Below are 16,039 nucleotides of genomic sequence, written 5' to 3' on the forward strand. Positions count from 1 at the left end.
TAATTGGGGTGGGAAGGGCACCAGAGGTGTGGACGCCAGTGAAGTGAGCCCACCTGTGTCAGCATGTGGGGACTGCCCGAACACCACCTGTGGAGGGTCCATGGCCCAGTGGAGCTGTCTGCAGAAGTCCTGTCGGTCATCCACATGGATGTAGTCATAAATGTTTTGGTGCATTACATCTGTCTGAAACACAGAAGCAGTGGCTTTAGCTTCATGCTGAATTTACATGTTCTGGTGATCACGAACCATAGGATCCCCACATCAACTATTCAAATTCGAGTCACAGGTGTAAAGAAAAAGCTTTGAGAAAAAGACACACCTTTCCTCTTGAAGCATCAACAGCATTCATCCTTCAAATGTGGTGTTTTTATTGTTCTTTTTACCACATGGAAGATAATGTTTTTTCCCTGTGTGGTTTTAACAGGAGGAACTGATGACTCAGGCACAGGGGGCACCCATGGTTCTTAGAGTGAGGATGCAAGCAGGTGCTGCAGCTTACACATTCTTTTCACCTGTTTTGTTTGTTTTGTTTTTTGACTCTGAGCTTTGTAGAACCAGCCAAGAGCATGGCTTCCAGTGTCCACTGGCCTCTCAAGAGTCTCACTTATCATTAGTCAGTGAAGGGGTGTACCCAGGTTAATGTGAGCTATGGGCCTGCAGTTAACAAAGGACAGACAAGACAGTGGAAGATACAGCAAAGCCAAAAGGAAGGGCAAAGCAAAACTATATATTTCTGTGACAATTAGAAGAAAACATGAAATACTTTTAGATTGAAGAAACAAATAGATGTTTTAATAGCTAGTACCATGATATGATAGCCCCTAAAGCATAGCCACAAACACAAACCAAGAGAAGTTACTGGGTGGGTGAGGGCATCTCTGTAATGAGCTGGAGAGCTAAATCAGAGTAGGCCCCTGGGAGGATATGAAGGGGACTCTAGCTGAGACTCCTAGTAGCAGAGGCCATGGAGACCAAGGAGGACACCCTCTACTAGACAAGACTCTTAGTGAAGGGAGGAGAACACCAACCCACCCACAAAAAAAAAAAAAAAAAAAAAAAAAAAAAAAAAAAAAAAAAAAAAAAACAAAACAACAAAAAAAAAAAAAAAAAAAAAAAAAAAAAAAAAAAAAAAAAAAAAAAACTCAATCTAAAACTTACCCTGCCTACAATACCTGCAGGGACAAAGATAGAGCAGAGATTGAGGGAATGTCCAACCAATGCCTGGCCCAACCCAAGACCCACCCCATGGAAGAGAGCCAGGCCCTGATACTATAACTCTGCTATGCTTTAAGACAGGAGCCTCTCAGAGTTGTCCTCTTAGAGGCCCCACCCAGCAACAGTTGGAAGCAGATGCTGAGACTCACAGCCAAATATTGGGCGAAGCAGGGGAGTCTAGTGGAAAAGTGGAGAGAAGGATAAAAGGACTTAGAGGTTACAGGAGCTCCACAAGAAGACCAACAGAACCAACTAACCAGGGCCCAGTGGGGCCTGTGGCCAACTCTGACATGGACTCTGTTGCCTGCTTTTTGATCACTTCCCTCTGAAAGGACTGCTTTACCAGGCCATAGGGGAAAAGGATGAACTCAGTCCTCATGTGACTTAATGAGCTGGGGTGGGTGGGTAGGGGGGTCCCCTTTTCTGGAATAGGGGAGGAGGGAGGTAGGAAAATAGGAGGAAGGGGGCTATGACTGGAATGTAAAGTGAATTAATTAATTAATTAATTCAAAAGAGATATATTGGGAAGAAATATAAGAAGAGGTGAAGATGACATAAAAACTGGAAACTGCCGCCACCAAGAGAAGCCGTCTTACTTCAGTTTCAATTCACCATCCTTACAGTAGGACACGATCTATATCTGACAACTGTTATTTTTGCTTTCTTGGGTAAAACACATATGCATCTATTAACTGGCTAAGGATAGTTGTCCTTGCTCAGAACATTGTTCACTTGGAGGCAGCTGTCACAGATTACTGTGAGGGAATGATACTATTGACCATCTCTCATGAGCAAGGACAGGTAAGTGTCATATCAAGATAAGTCCAGATAGACAAGTAGTTCTGAGGGACTATGACTTTCAGCTCAGGTGACAAAAAGCTGTGAGGTGGGTATAAGAAATTGCCAGATTATTTCAATTCTGAGAAACTATTAAAATTATTTTTTCTTAAAAATTAGGTAAAGTGATAATTCTATCAGATGAACTTTAATTCTGACAACATGTCAGGAACCTGCTCTCAGATTGTGGCTTCTGCTGTCTTTGGCTGTGTTCAGCGCTGGTTTTTAATTATTCTGTGATTTGGCTTGCTGTTCCACATTGCCATTCATTCACAACCCCAGCTCCTGGAGCACCTACTCTGCTTGAGGAAGCTGAAGATACTCCTGTGTCCTCCTGCAGGTGCCGTGAGCCTGAAGTGCCTCAGCGCCAGGTCAATGCCCCAGAGAACACCTTTTCTTGCTGGCCAGCCTGGTCTGACCCCTTTGTGAAGCTCCTCACCTCCCATGCTTCATTGATTCAGGACATCCTAATTCCCGGCCTTAGAATTCCCAAGATGGGCCCCTTGAGTGCCTGCTGCCTCTCTGCTGCAGTCAGTGCCCTTTCAGAACTCTCCTCCTGTTGCTGCTAACTTCCAGGCACTGTTTCCTTTTGAATTTCAATATTTTCTTATGCTAGATGATATAAACTCTTTGTATTAAACATTGAGATGGCAGCACAGCTTTTGTTTGCAGGAGGCAAAGTGGTTCAGCAAAGTCTCAGGATGCTACAGGACAAGGGACCAGTACTGACTAATATGCTATCTTCTTCACTTTAAAAGTTCTGCTTGCTCTTTATTTATTTTTTTCCAGTTACAGGCTATGACCTCTTTATATTGCCTTTTAACGCTTCCACTATTTCAATCTTATCACCTGTATAAATTTATTGTGTGTGGGGACAGGAAGGGTTCACTTGGAGGTCAGAGATAACTGGTAGATGCAGTTCTCTCCTTCTGCTGTGTACACCCCAAGAATAGAACTCATATTGGCAGGCTTGACAGAAAGGGTCTTTACCTGCTGAGTAGTCTCTTCAGCTTCTTCCTCCCCCCCCCCTTTTTTTTTGAGACAGAGACTCATTATGTTGTGCTGGCTGACCTGCAGCTCCTTATGTAGACCAGGCTGACTTCAAACTCAAAGAAATCTGCCTGCCTCCGCCTCCTGAATAATGAAATTAAAAACTTGCACCAGTTCACACAGTCCCCTGCTATTTTAAATGTGCTTCCTAGCTTCTTTCAGGGGGTCTTTTTTTTTTCTTATATTCCTCTGGGAGGAACTACATTCATTTATTGTCTGCCGGCTCATGCTTGCCTTCATGCCTTGGCTTCCCATGTGCTTAGGATTTTGTTGTGAACTCATCTTCAGAGGCATGTTTCTGTGAAGTGGCCTGTTGAATTAAGCTGAAGTCCGTCCTCCACTACCACCCTGCCACCACCAATTTTGCTTCATTGGTGATCCCATGTGTTCACTTGTCTGCTTTGTGTTAGTTTCCAGATTGTGTAGTAGTTGTTATGAATGTGCTATATAGGAAAAGTAAACAAACATGTTTGTGTCTTTTCACATGTCAGAAGTGATTGAATAATGCATTTATGAGCTACATCAATCTTGTTGGCTGCTATTTTTCAAGTTGTTCCAATTTCTCCTGATATTGGCAAATGGAAAACACAGGCTCTTTTATTTTGATCATATTAATTACTAACACTAACTCTCAGGTAAACATTATGCATCATTACTCAGTACATGTATCTATCATTTGTCTGTCTATTTGTCTACCTGTCACCGATTACTAACTCTTAGAAACATCATACATCACACAGTAAACCTGTTTATCACCTATTTATTATCTGTCTATCATTTAGATAGACAGCCACCGCTATCTGTCTGATAGATGAAAGATAATATCCATCTATTTATCATCTATCTATCTAATCTATCTATCAGCTACCTAATCTATCTGTATGTAGGCTACATAATGGATACAAAAGTGTTAAAGAAGCCACAAAAAAAGTTCAGGGAGTTTTTTTTAAAGACCCCTGAAAGCAGAGGCTAAAAGATAATCCTGATAGAAAGAAACTTTCTGCAGTGTACAAATAAAATATTTATAACCTAATTGGAGAACTGTTTATAGCAGGCAAGGTGACAGGGTTGAACTGGGCTTGAAAGTTGAGTTGAATTGCATAGGCAAGGCATAGAACCCTGGAAGACCTAGAGCTGAAGTGCATGACCAGGTCCTGTGGACAGATGAATGGATGGACAAATGAAAAGATGGATGGCCCATGCCCATAGTTGATTTGAATCAGCAGTGAGGGCCAAGCTGAGGTGAAGCCCTGAGGATAGATGCAGGTTCTTTGTTAGTCTCTAGATAAACACTCCAGATAGTCAGATGACAGGTGAATGGGGCCATCGCCTTTACATTGGGTATCCTTTTTATAGAGACCAGATGGACCAGTTACTTTTCTGTTGCCATGATAAAAACACCATGACCAATGATTTCATGACTTATGAAAGAAATCATTTATTTTGGCTTACAGTTTCAGAGGGATAAGAACAATCCTAACCCTAACCCTAAGAGTTTCTCATGACAAGGGGGCATGGCAGCAAGCAGTATGCATAGCAACAGGAGCAAGAAGCTGATGGATAACAGCCTCAACAAGAAGCATGGAGCAGAGAGTCAAACTGGAAGTGAGACGAGGCTTAAACTCTAAAAGCTTCCCCCAGTCACAAGGCTACGCCTCCCATAATCTTCCCTAACAGCGCTCGAAGTAGGTGCCAGATGTTCAAATATATGATTCTGTAGGTTATATTGCTCATTTAAACCACTACATCAGGTGAAGCTGTTGTGCCCTTTTTCAGTCTGGTGAGTTCAATGAGTTCTTGGGTTTAGGTATTCTGATAACGGCTTTTATATACCCGTGTGCTCATATGCTCCTAGTGTATTGTGATGTTTATAGACAGCATATTTTTGAGAGCAAATATTCTTTTTTATTATTATTTTTATATTAATCACAGGTTATCTACTTTGTATCCCAGCCATAGCCCCTACCCTCATTCCCTCCCAGTCCCACCCTCCCTCTCTCATCTCCTCCCTGCCCCTTTCCAAGTACACTGATAGGGGAGAACCTAGCTTATCAGGTCTCTTCAGGACTGGCTGCAATGTCCTTTTCTGTGGCCTAGCAAGGCTGCTCCTCCCTCGGGGGAGGGGGTCGAAGAGCTTGCCGTTGAGTTCATTAGACGGCACATTTTAAAGTTTACTGGTAAGTCATTATCAGTTCACATCTTATGCAGGGATGGCTAAGTGGTGGTGTCTACATGCACAGACATCTCGCCTTTGCATTTGCACCCAAAATAGAGTCAAATGCTGCTTGTAAAATGGAGTCACTCATGGAAAGGCATAGCCTGAAAGGTACTATTTTCATACAACAAAAAGTCATTTAGAGCAGGGCACAGCCTGGTCTCCACAGTGGTGCAGATCTGAATTCTCACTTGACCTGGATTCCTACTGAGGCTTCATCCTTCCTGAGGTCAAAAAGGAAAATCTCCTTCATTGTTTTCTGTGCTTTGAGTAGAGGGTCTGCTTGCACCTGTTTGTTGATGAGTCAGCTTCCAGAGTCTTATACTTAAGGTATCTGGGTCCCAGCCTTTTGCCCTATGAGCCAGAATCATAAAACCAGTGTTGACCAAGCAATTGTTCCAGTGAAGAATTTGCAAAATTGAAAAGGGTATTTCTGGGAGAAATTATGTCTGGAACATGCTAAATATATGGAGTTTAAGACATGGAGTTATCAAATGAGATTATGCTCTGAATATGAGAAGCTGAGAGCAGAGTTTCATCCCATTCAGGGTCACCTAGCACCACAATGCTGCGCTGAAGCTGACATGATGCCCTAGGCAAAGTTGGGACATATGGTATAAGTAAGCTTTATCTTAGACAGTCTTAAGCTTTGAAGACAATACGCATTTACAAAGGTACCCCACATTTAATACACCAAAAGGCTATTTTTGCTACATTTACCTGATGGAAGCCCAGATAGTCCACAATTGTTGCTGATGCATAAAAGATCATCCCTTCTGCACTCACCACCAGGGCAAAGCCATTGAGAGACTACGAGAGAAAACAACACATCAAATCAAGTTGACTCCCCCAAAATGAAAAGAACAACAGGTGGTTAGTTCTGTGTACATTTCCCGACATTTTTCCTGTTTTGTATGACCTCTAGAAATGCCTACATTAACTTTCTTTCACCTTTTTTCTAACAGGTCCCTGTTAATAGGAGGCAGGGGAAGTTGGTCATGGTTTGTGGGGCTGAAGACTTGGTTCTCTCCCTAGTGGATACAGTATGCCCATTTAATGAAATATAAGCAGCATCAGACTGACATAATGAGACATCATCACAAGAGGAAGCAAAATGAGGACCTTTCACTTAATTTTCAGCCTTCTGTATACTATTCTGGATTTTTTTTCAGCTTCTTAAAGAATTTGTGTATGTATTGTGTCCTAATTTTGGTATCTAGTGAAAAAAACAATCAAATCTGGTCTCTTCCTCATCATCTTCACCTACCTATTTAGGACAAGACTAACGCATTTCTTGAAATTCTGGTTTACCTTAGAAATCATCCAACTTGGACACATTTCAGAATATAACAGGCACAAATGTGTATCAATTCAATGGTTTTTATTGTAGTCAAGTTTAAAATTTTTTTCTTACAAGTTTATGGATGCATAATTCTATTTTACCTTGTTTATAATCATTGAATCTCAGTTATATCTAGAATTATGGGTTCTTTGAAGTATTGGGCTATGTTGTGATGTTGTGTTTGAGTTAGGCTCTTTTGTTTAAAAAGCAAATCTTCTATGTTCTGCCATAGCAGTTCTTAGAACCATCACCAACAAAGGTACCCAGCATACCCAGAGTCACTTATTCTCACAGTGAGAATTCTGTGTGTCTGTCATCTAGCATCTATTCACACACCCATCAATCATCTATCTACCTGCTTATTATCTATTCAATACATCATCTTTTATCTGTTACCTAGCTGTCTATTATATACCTGTCAATCATTATTAGTATATATCTGTTTATTTCTGTCAAAAGGTAACTCTCTGAAAAAGTAGTAGGAAGGAGGTTCTTCTGAGCTTCAAGCATGATGAGTAGAATATCGTACTCAGTCTCACCTCACCCTGTGAGACCAAAAGAGTCCACTCTCACCTGAGCAGTGAAGAGTCTGGAGACCGGGTTCAGTCACCTAGACAGTGTTAGTCAGAAATGTTTTACTGTGTATCTTTGAAACACAGGTAGGTAATCGGAGATCATCTCATTGTAACACTTATTTCCTTTAATTCTTAATATTATAGGTAATCCCCATTTTTTCAAATCAATTTGTTAGGCGATAAATTATTTTGCCTTTATAGTTTTCATTTCTTTGATTATTAAGAAGATTAAAAATATTCCATGTGTTTATTGATAACTAGGATTTCCTCCTTGGCAAATGACCAATGCCTGTCATGTACCAGTTTCTCTATGAGTGTCTATACATGTTAATAGATGTGGTGAAGCTGGGCACAGTGGCGCACACCTGTAATCCCAGCACTCGGGGAGGCAGAGGCAGGCGGATCTCTGTGAGTTTGAGGCCAGCCTGGTTGAGTGAGGGACAGCCAAGGCTACACAGAGGAACCCTGTCTCGAAAAGAAACAAAAAATGTAGTGAGCCTCACAGCATATAATTGCCGAACCATCAGCAACAAATCCCAGGAATCTGAAGTGTTTGTTACAAAAGAAGGAAGGGATGATCACACTTTAAGAAACTGAAGAGAAGCTGTATTTCGTAAAAGCAGAAGGAAGAACAAATAAAAAGGAGTGAAATCAATGAAAATGGCTTATGTCAAATAACTAAGGCCACCCACCTCATCAAAATTTCGGGCTTTTTGTTTGTTTGTTTGTTTGTTTCCACAATTTGTATGTAGAGTGAAAATCCCCAACAGGGGTCTTCAAGAAAAATGCACATTTCTGACATCAGGAATTTACAGACCCTACAATTTTAAAGATGTTTTAGGGAGATATTAAATGTAACACTTAGAAAATTAAAAATTTAAATAAAACAGGTGATTTTTGAAATATAATTTGTCAAAAGTAATAAAAAGAACTAAAAAAAAAAATCTAACTACCACAGTATCCATTTTTTGTTTGTCTGATTTTGGATGCTAGGCATGGAACCCATGACCTTACACATGCCAGGCAAGTTTTCACTACTTCATTTCATTTCCACATTTGTTAATACCGATTAAGCAAATTAACTTGCTAATAAAAGCTTTCCCACAAAAATATTTATAGCACACTGATAAAGAACTCTCCCAGAATATATAAATAAATACCTTTTCCAAACCAACAATAAAAAGATGAAAAACTAAATTAAAAAATATGAGCCCAAACCCAGTTGTTTTAAATGAAAAAACATTTAAGCTGATGTTTCACAAAAGAGAAATAGTAAGGTCCACAGTACACAATACAATATGTTCAGGATTACTATTTGCTGGAGAAATACAAGCCAGAATCACATGGATATATCTTTTTACAGTGTGAGGACAGCCTCAAAGAGATAAGAACAAAAACACAGGGGCTTGTAGGAGATGATTTGGTATGAATGGAACCACCCAGGCATTGCAGAAAATAATGTCAGTTCCCGTGGAACTGACTCTTAGTACTTTTTGCACTTAATCACTTTCTGTTTCATTACAGTGACCATTTAAAACGGTGTAACAAACACATACTGCGTGGACTAGACTATAACCATAATCTCGCTGTTTTAAAACATCTGTTTACATCCTTTAGGAAAGGGAAGTTTTCTTGTAATGGCAGAATAGTCCAGACATGATTGTAGGCTTTTTGATCATACCCCAAAAGTACAGGCCAAAAGAAAATTTTAAAAAGGTGGAATTCTATCAAACCAAGAAACTTCTGCACAGCAAAATAATTAACAGAGGCAGAAGACACAATGGGAAAGTCTTTGCAGACTACACTTGACAAAAGATTAATATCTATAGTATACGTAGAACTCATAAAACTCAATAGTGGAAAGAAAAATAATCTGATTTAAACATGTACAAAGGACCTAAGAGACATTTGCTGAAAGAAGATATACCAATGGCCAACAGGTATACAAAAATTACTCAGCATCACAGATCATTCGGGAAACACAAATCAAACCACACTGTGGTGTCGTTTTATCTTATCTAGAATCATAATGATTAAAAAGAATAAATGTTCCAGGCATGGTAGCCTATGCCTTTAATCACATCACACAGGAGGCAGAGATAAGTAGAGCTCAAGGTAAGTCTGACCTGTAGAGTGAGTTCCAGACCACATAGTGAAACTGTCTCAAAAAGACTAAAGATAACAAGTACTGGCAAGGTGCCCCACCATTAAAGTCCTCTGCCACCAAGCCTGATAACCTGGGAATATTTGCTTTAGGAATATAATGTTGTCTCAATATTGGTAAGTACATTAATATACAACTTTACAGTTTATAGCTCTAAGGAAAAGATCTGGGTATTCCTAGAGTGAGGTAGTAAGAAATTCAACACTGATTCCTAATTTTAAAAGTAATTTCTTAACGTGGTGGAGGCAGTTAGGGCAGTGATAATTTGTATATTACTCATAAGGCAGCAACTCACTTAAAGGGAAAAAATTTCAAGGCATCTCTAGTAAGATCAAGAAACAAAGCAAAAAAGACTGCTACCACCCCTACCAGAGTAGAGAGACTATGTTTCAAGTGTGGTCTGCCACTTGGTTTCACACATAAAGTTTCAATGACACCATGAAACTTACTCTGTCTACAGCCTTCTTTGCACTGTAACAGTGGAGAGCTTGGTAATCAACCCACAAGTTGGGGGCAAAGAGAGAGACAGAGACAGAGACAGAGACAGAGAGAGAAAGAGAGGGAGAGGGAGAGAAGACATGTGAAGGCCAGAGAAGAATGTTGGGTGTGAGACTTGAAACTGAAGCTCACCATTTTGCCTAGGCTGATCAGACAGCAAGCTCCCAGGATCTGACTATCTCCACATCCTCAATATTGGGGTTAGAGGCACAGATGGCCGTGAATGGCTTTTACATGGGTAATAAAGATTTGAACTCAGGCTCTTTTGCTCTCATAGTAAGCATTCTTACCCACTGAAGCCTCTCTTAAAACCCTCATTTAACCACTTTTTGTGTAACCTAAGTCAGCAGCAATTATAAAAAACACTATAACACAATACAATCCATAATACATAATTTGGTAGAACAGGAAAATATGAAAAGATTTTGTTTTCTGTAAATAAGCATCACATTTCTGTTAGAGCAGAAAACTCTGTGCGTATAATAAAAACACTGTGACTCATAACATATAATAGTCTTAAATAGGGCTGAAGTGTTTGAGGCAGTGTTTGTTGTGCAGCACAACACATTCACTGAGAAGTGTAAATGTGTGTTCAGAATCAAGGCTGCAATGGAGTTGTGAGATGCAGAAGAGGGTGCTGTCAGAAATGTCTCAAATTCATTACCTGTTTGGGTTTTGGTCATTGAGAAATTCTTTTATTCAGAAACTTACTGTAAAATTTTCAGGCTCCCACATTCAGTCCCATGATTCCAGTGTGGGGTGGCAACCCGCAGTAAGATTCTGGATATTTTCACTTGTGTGTATTTATTTTGTATGCACATCATGATGCTTATGAAAATTCTGAGGATAAGTTTCGGGAGTCCTTCCACCCTCGGTACTGGGTATTGTACTCAGGCCACAAGGCTTGGTGGTAAGTGCCTTTACCCACTGGGCTATCTCATTGGCCTCAGAAACTAGATATTTTTTTATAACGACAGTTTTCTGTGTGATCCTTTGTTTGTTTTGTGAAGGTGTTTTTTTGTGTTTGGTTGGTTGGTTGGTTGGTTTTGGTATTTGATTCTGGTAAATAACCCAGAGCTTTTTATGTGCTAGGTAAGCTACCAACCACTGAGCTGCAATGCCAGGCCCATACTTCTAACTTTCCAAAAATCTTTTAACGTTACAACAAAATATACAAAACTCACTATTCTAACTATTTTTTAAGAGAACAGCACAGCACAGTGACACTCAGCACAATTCACAGTGTTCTTAAGTGCTCTGTCCCTCAAACCTTGACCTCTGTCGCTACTGAATGTCAACCTCTTCTGCCTCCAGCCTTAGCATCCCCATCTAACTTCTGTCTGTACCGACTTGGCCCTTCTAGGGTCACGTAAGTGACTCCACACAGCCTTTACCATTCTGTGACTGAGTTATTTCACAGGGCACAGCAATCTCAGAGTTCATCTCCCCTGCGGCTTCTGTTATATATGCTTTTCTTGACCCCTGACAACCATCATTCTACTTGCCCCTTCTGGAATTCCACCTTTTCAGACTCCATAGAAAAATGGGGTCATGCAGGGATTTTCTTTGCCTATCTGGCTTATTTTACTGAGTGGTCTTTCAGTCTCACTCATGTTACTGCAAATGGCAAGACTGCCTTCCTTTTACAGCTAAATTGATATTCTATTGTACATGTGTGCCACATTTTAATGTCTAATCACCTGTTGATGGACACCTGGCTTGTTTTATTAATTAGCTATTGTGAATACTGCTACAGAAAACACAGGAGTGCAAATGTTTCTTCAAAATAATGATTTCATTTCCTTTAGGAGGGTTGCTGGGTCATATGGTTGCTGGGTCATATTTTAGTTTTCTGTACCTCCCTGATGATTAGTAACTAGGCACTCATACCTATTAACTTTTGTATAGCTTATGTCTATCTAGCTCCTTTGCATATTTTAATTTTTTTTGAGACAGGGTTTCTCTGTGTAGCACCGGCATGTGGACCAAGCTGCTCACAAAGATCTGCTTGCAGAGCACTGGAACTCAAGGCGTGTGCCACACCACCCAGCTTTCTTTGTATATTTTAATCATGGTTTTGTTGCTGTTTGTTTGTTTACTTGTTTTTTTTTTTTTTTTTGCTTTTTTGATAGAGTCTCATATTTTAAACATTAACCCCTCACTGTATGGATGTGTTTTCAGATGCTTTCTTTCATTCTGTGGTCTGTTGTCTTCACTTTATAGACTGTTTCCTGGAGTTTAGCTTGATACAATCCTGTTTCTCTGTTTTTCTGTTTATTTGTTGATAGACACTCACAGGGAGGTGGGGGTCTGTTTGACACTTGGCTCTTCCTGCAATCCAGTGGGATAAAAGAAGGTTGAGAAACTTGCGGGGGGGGGGCTTGAATGTCGCTCTGCTGCCTTCACAGCTGGCAGGCTTTCAAAAAGGGGCATCTGATATATGCTTTGCCTGGGAAATCCCAGAGTCTTTTCCTGCCTACATTTGAGCTTTTGTGGGAAATGTGTCCAAGTTTGCCACCCTTGCATCCCTCTATCTAACTGCCCGGAAAGATTTGGACACAGCTGGGGTGAATGAGACCAGAGCTGAAGCTGTGCACGGGGGAAAGCTGAACCCAGCATGGTTAGGGTGACTTAGTAAGCTCAGCCTAGGCTAATACTCAGTTCCTAGAGCTATCGTCTCCATCCGGCCTATCAGTTTTGTCCAGACTGGAGAGACCAAAATCACTATGATTTGCCTGTTGGCTACTGTCAATCACCCAACCCACGGGCTGCTGCAGCCTCCTCTCCAGATAGAGATGGGGTAATAGTGAGGTGCACTGAGAGGTAGTTGGTGAATAAGGCATCATCTCTGCGTGAGAATTATTATGTGAGAAGAAAACCAGCAGGGCAGTAGTAAGTGAAATACGGAAGGGAATGCCCTCAACTCTGATGTCATGGCTATTCCAGGTGGCAATCATGGTGTCGGGCATTCGTTCTTCCTCAGGTGAGTGGCACACGTGCAGTAGGCTAAGCCAGAGCATATGTCCTTAGTATTGAGCCCACTGGGTGAAGGCATAGCTCAGTTGTGCTTTCCAGATCCTTGCAACAGCTTTTCCCAGTTCAGTGCTTGCCACACACTCATGATGTCCTACTAATAATAGTTCAAAGACCAAAGACATTCTCAAGACTTGAGTATATAAAATGTCTTCTTAAAAAAGATTTTATGAGATTAGTCAAAAGCAAAAACAATCTTAATTTTAACTCACAAGGCAGAATTTTTTTTTAAGACTATAAAATGCCATTTGTGGGATCATATGGATTCAATATCAGATTGACTTTCTGGTCCAGAATTGTCATGCCAAATTCTTTTACACATGTGGAACCATCTTTCAAATATGCATCATGAATGTTTTTTCTTTTCTTTCTCTTTTTATTCCTACAAGTTTATTTTTTAAGCAAAGCAAAACAAAACAAAAAAAAATGGTACATGGAAAATGAGATCACTTTTCCAAGTGGAAAAAAGGATTTAGCCCTAAGGTTAAAGACTGCATTTTCTAAGAAAAAAAAAAAAAGTCATCTATGTCTAATTACCAAAAGTCACAACATGAAACACCTGCCACTAAGGACAGGCAAGGATCGGTGACCTGATGGCTCCTCATCTCTGCCCTGGCATTCCTCCCACCCTCTGCACATAGGGAGGCCAGAAGTTTGAAAAGTTGTACTTCCTTTGGCGAACCCTGACTATCTTGATTTCTTCCAGTCCCAAGGCAGGAAAATAGCCAGCAAGTACTTCAAAGATTATTTTTGTCAAGGTCATAGCAGAGGGAAAAAGAAAAAAAAAAGAGAGAGAGAGAGGGAAGAGAGAACAATTCTCAACAGCTCCTCTCATTTCTCCGCCTTGGCATTAGGGGAAGTTGGAGCAAGTCATTCCCCCTGGGAGTTGCTGCCATGGTTACTGCACAGCAACAGGCCCTAGTCACGCGAGCAGCACCGGGCAGGCATTGGGGCAGCTGGCTGGGCTTCCTGGAGCCAGATCACTCGCAGGGACTGTGGCATGGAACTTGCGTGCGTGCGAGCACTGTTCTAGCCGGGGGAGTGGAATAAACGGCTGTTTATAGATCCCACAAATAGTAAACTCAGCCTTGAATTTCTTCCATGAAGCAGCTAGAGCACTTGAAAGCAGTTCCTGAGAGACCATGCTAGCTGTGGCTGCAGAGGCCACCAGTGCGGACAGCCCTAGGAATTCCATCGCTCATCCTACCAGCTCTATCAGCAATCCCTCGCTGTGCTCTGTTCTGCTGGCAGAAAGGTTTCCAGTTAACCTCCAGGGGTTAGAAACTGAGTGAGCAGCGTGCCCACCTCAGACTGTGCATGGTGAGAAGTATATGCCGGACAGTGAGGGTGAATGGTACATGATCCTCGGCATCAAAAAGCAACAGAAAGGTGAAGCCTAGCCCTGGATGTCTGAACCATCCTCTGGGTTGGGGAGGAAAGCCTTGTATCCTAATTACCAGGGTTGTTGCTGGATGACAGAATGGACTGCTCACTGGCATGTGGGACAGGATAAAACATGGCCTTAGCTGAAGGGAACTGCTGTGAGGAGGCATCCCTGCGATCATCTAAGTTTCCCTGGGGCTGTCCCAACCATATCCATTCACGGGCCAGCCACAGGGGCAATTTGCTCCTCCTTGGTGAAAAAGCTACATTCATGTACATAATGTTATGTATATGTTGAATTCCTGAAAGGGGAAAGGCATTTGGGAACAGTAGACCTAGCAATCACACCTTGGTAATAAAATATGTCAGAAAAGCCCAAAAGGAGGCAGGAAGCTCTAGACTAGAACATGAAGTTAACGTATCCTGTAACCTGTTTGTTAAGGGTTTCAAGAATCAAGGAGGGACGTCAGGTAGTCCAGGACACCTCAAGATACAGACCCCCAGTCACATTCAAACGTCTGCTCTAGATCCCTGTTCTGTGCACTTCATTATCTACCATTTTAAAAGCCAAAGACAGAAAAGAATAGACCTTTTCCATCCAGTGTTTCCCAAGCCACCACCTTCATCCGCCCAGCCATTTGAAGACAGACTCTAATCTTGACTCTTGGCCTCAAACATGGCTCTCCGAGACCCTTCCTGGTCCATTTCTCACTGTGTACCCTTTTTCTGTACCCTGGAGTTTCTGAGTGTTGGTTGTGCATCTCTGGAAATTCATACCTTCTCTTTCTAGCTATGGCCTCTTAACTGTATACCAAGAAGCTAAGTGGATAGAAGAAAGGGGATTCTTGTCCTTCTGGCTCTATCTCATATCCCTAACCCTCGGTCTTCTTCGTAGTGGAAAGTACGTGGTCACTCACATGGAACATGAGTCACAAGTCAGTTCAGCTCACGGGGCCTCAGGAAGACATCCTAACTGGGAAGATGAGTTTTTGAAGTTTTTCTTTGGAAGAATAATTCCCAAAGAGTTTGTCTCCAATGTATTGAACTTGGAGTGCTGGAGGTACTTGGAGTCTACGAACCTCTTTTCAGGAATCCAAGGGGTCTGCAGTAGCTTTTCTAAAAGTTACAAAACACAGTAGTGCAGCTCAGAGAGCTTCTGCCTGGCACATGGCTGTGGCTCCATGGCATGTTAGGTTATCACAACTGTTTCTGTACAGCATTGTAAGGCAGACTAGACCGAGCACAGCTAAAACCTGGCAGGAGTCTCCCTGGCCTCCAGAGCGGGGAGTGCTCCGTTCAGGGAACTTGTGAGGCTCCCTTCATCTGAGCGTGTGATTCAGTGAATCTCTGTTTGCAAACCACTTACAACCAGAGGACTTTTACTACCGCAGTCTGAGGACCCAAGCAGCCTTGGGCTCAGAATACAAAGTCATCCACCCAGAAAGTCTCCCAGACTGTTGTTTATTATATTCATGCGTGCCAACCTCCTTTGTTCCATTGAACACACACAAAAATATAACATACACCTTCTGTTCAGTCACACACACACACACACCTGGCTAAGGGAGCCCAGGCAGCTGACGCTGCTGGAGTCAGGATGTGCGAGGTGATTGTCAGCTGGGAATTTGACAGTGAACAGCCTGAGAATGGTTATGTTCCAGCCCCTTGCAGGAGCTTTAGGACCATCCTTGACTGGTGGGATCTGCCCACAGGGACAGGATTCAGAG

The 16,039-nt window shown here is 41.6% G+C and overlaps 1 protein-coding gene across 1 annotated transcript in view; it reads right to left on the minus strand.

Moving 5' to 3' along the window:
• Positions 1 to 16,039, minus strand: part of Ahrr (aryl hydrocarbon receptor repressor) — a 74,898-nt gene that overhangs the window by 10,955 nt on the left and 47,904 nt on the right. Inside the window, exons 5-6 of the mRNA XM_055598038.1 lie at positions 6,038 to 6,127; positions 54 to 183 (exon numbers count right to left, since the gene is read on the minus strand). Coding sequence (XP_055454013.1) covers positions 54 to 183; positions 6,038 to 6,127 — 220 coding nt within the window. The remainder of the gene's footprint in view (positions 1 to 53; positions 184 to 6,037; positions 6,128 to 16,039) is intronic.

Source organism: Psammomys obesus, unplaced genomic scaffold, assembly GCF_907164565.1.
Source record: "Psammomys obesus unplaced genomic scaffold, mPsaObe1.curated_primary_1811, whole genome shotgun sequence".
Classification (NCBI taxonomy): domain Eukaryota; kingdom Metazoa; phylum Chordata; class Mammalia; order Rodentia; family Muridae; genus Psammomys; species Psammomys obesus.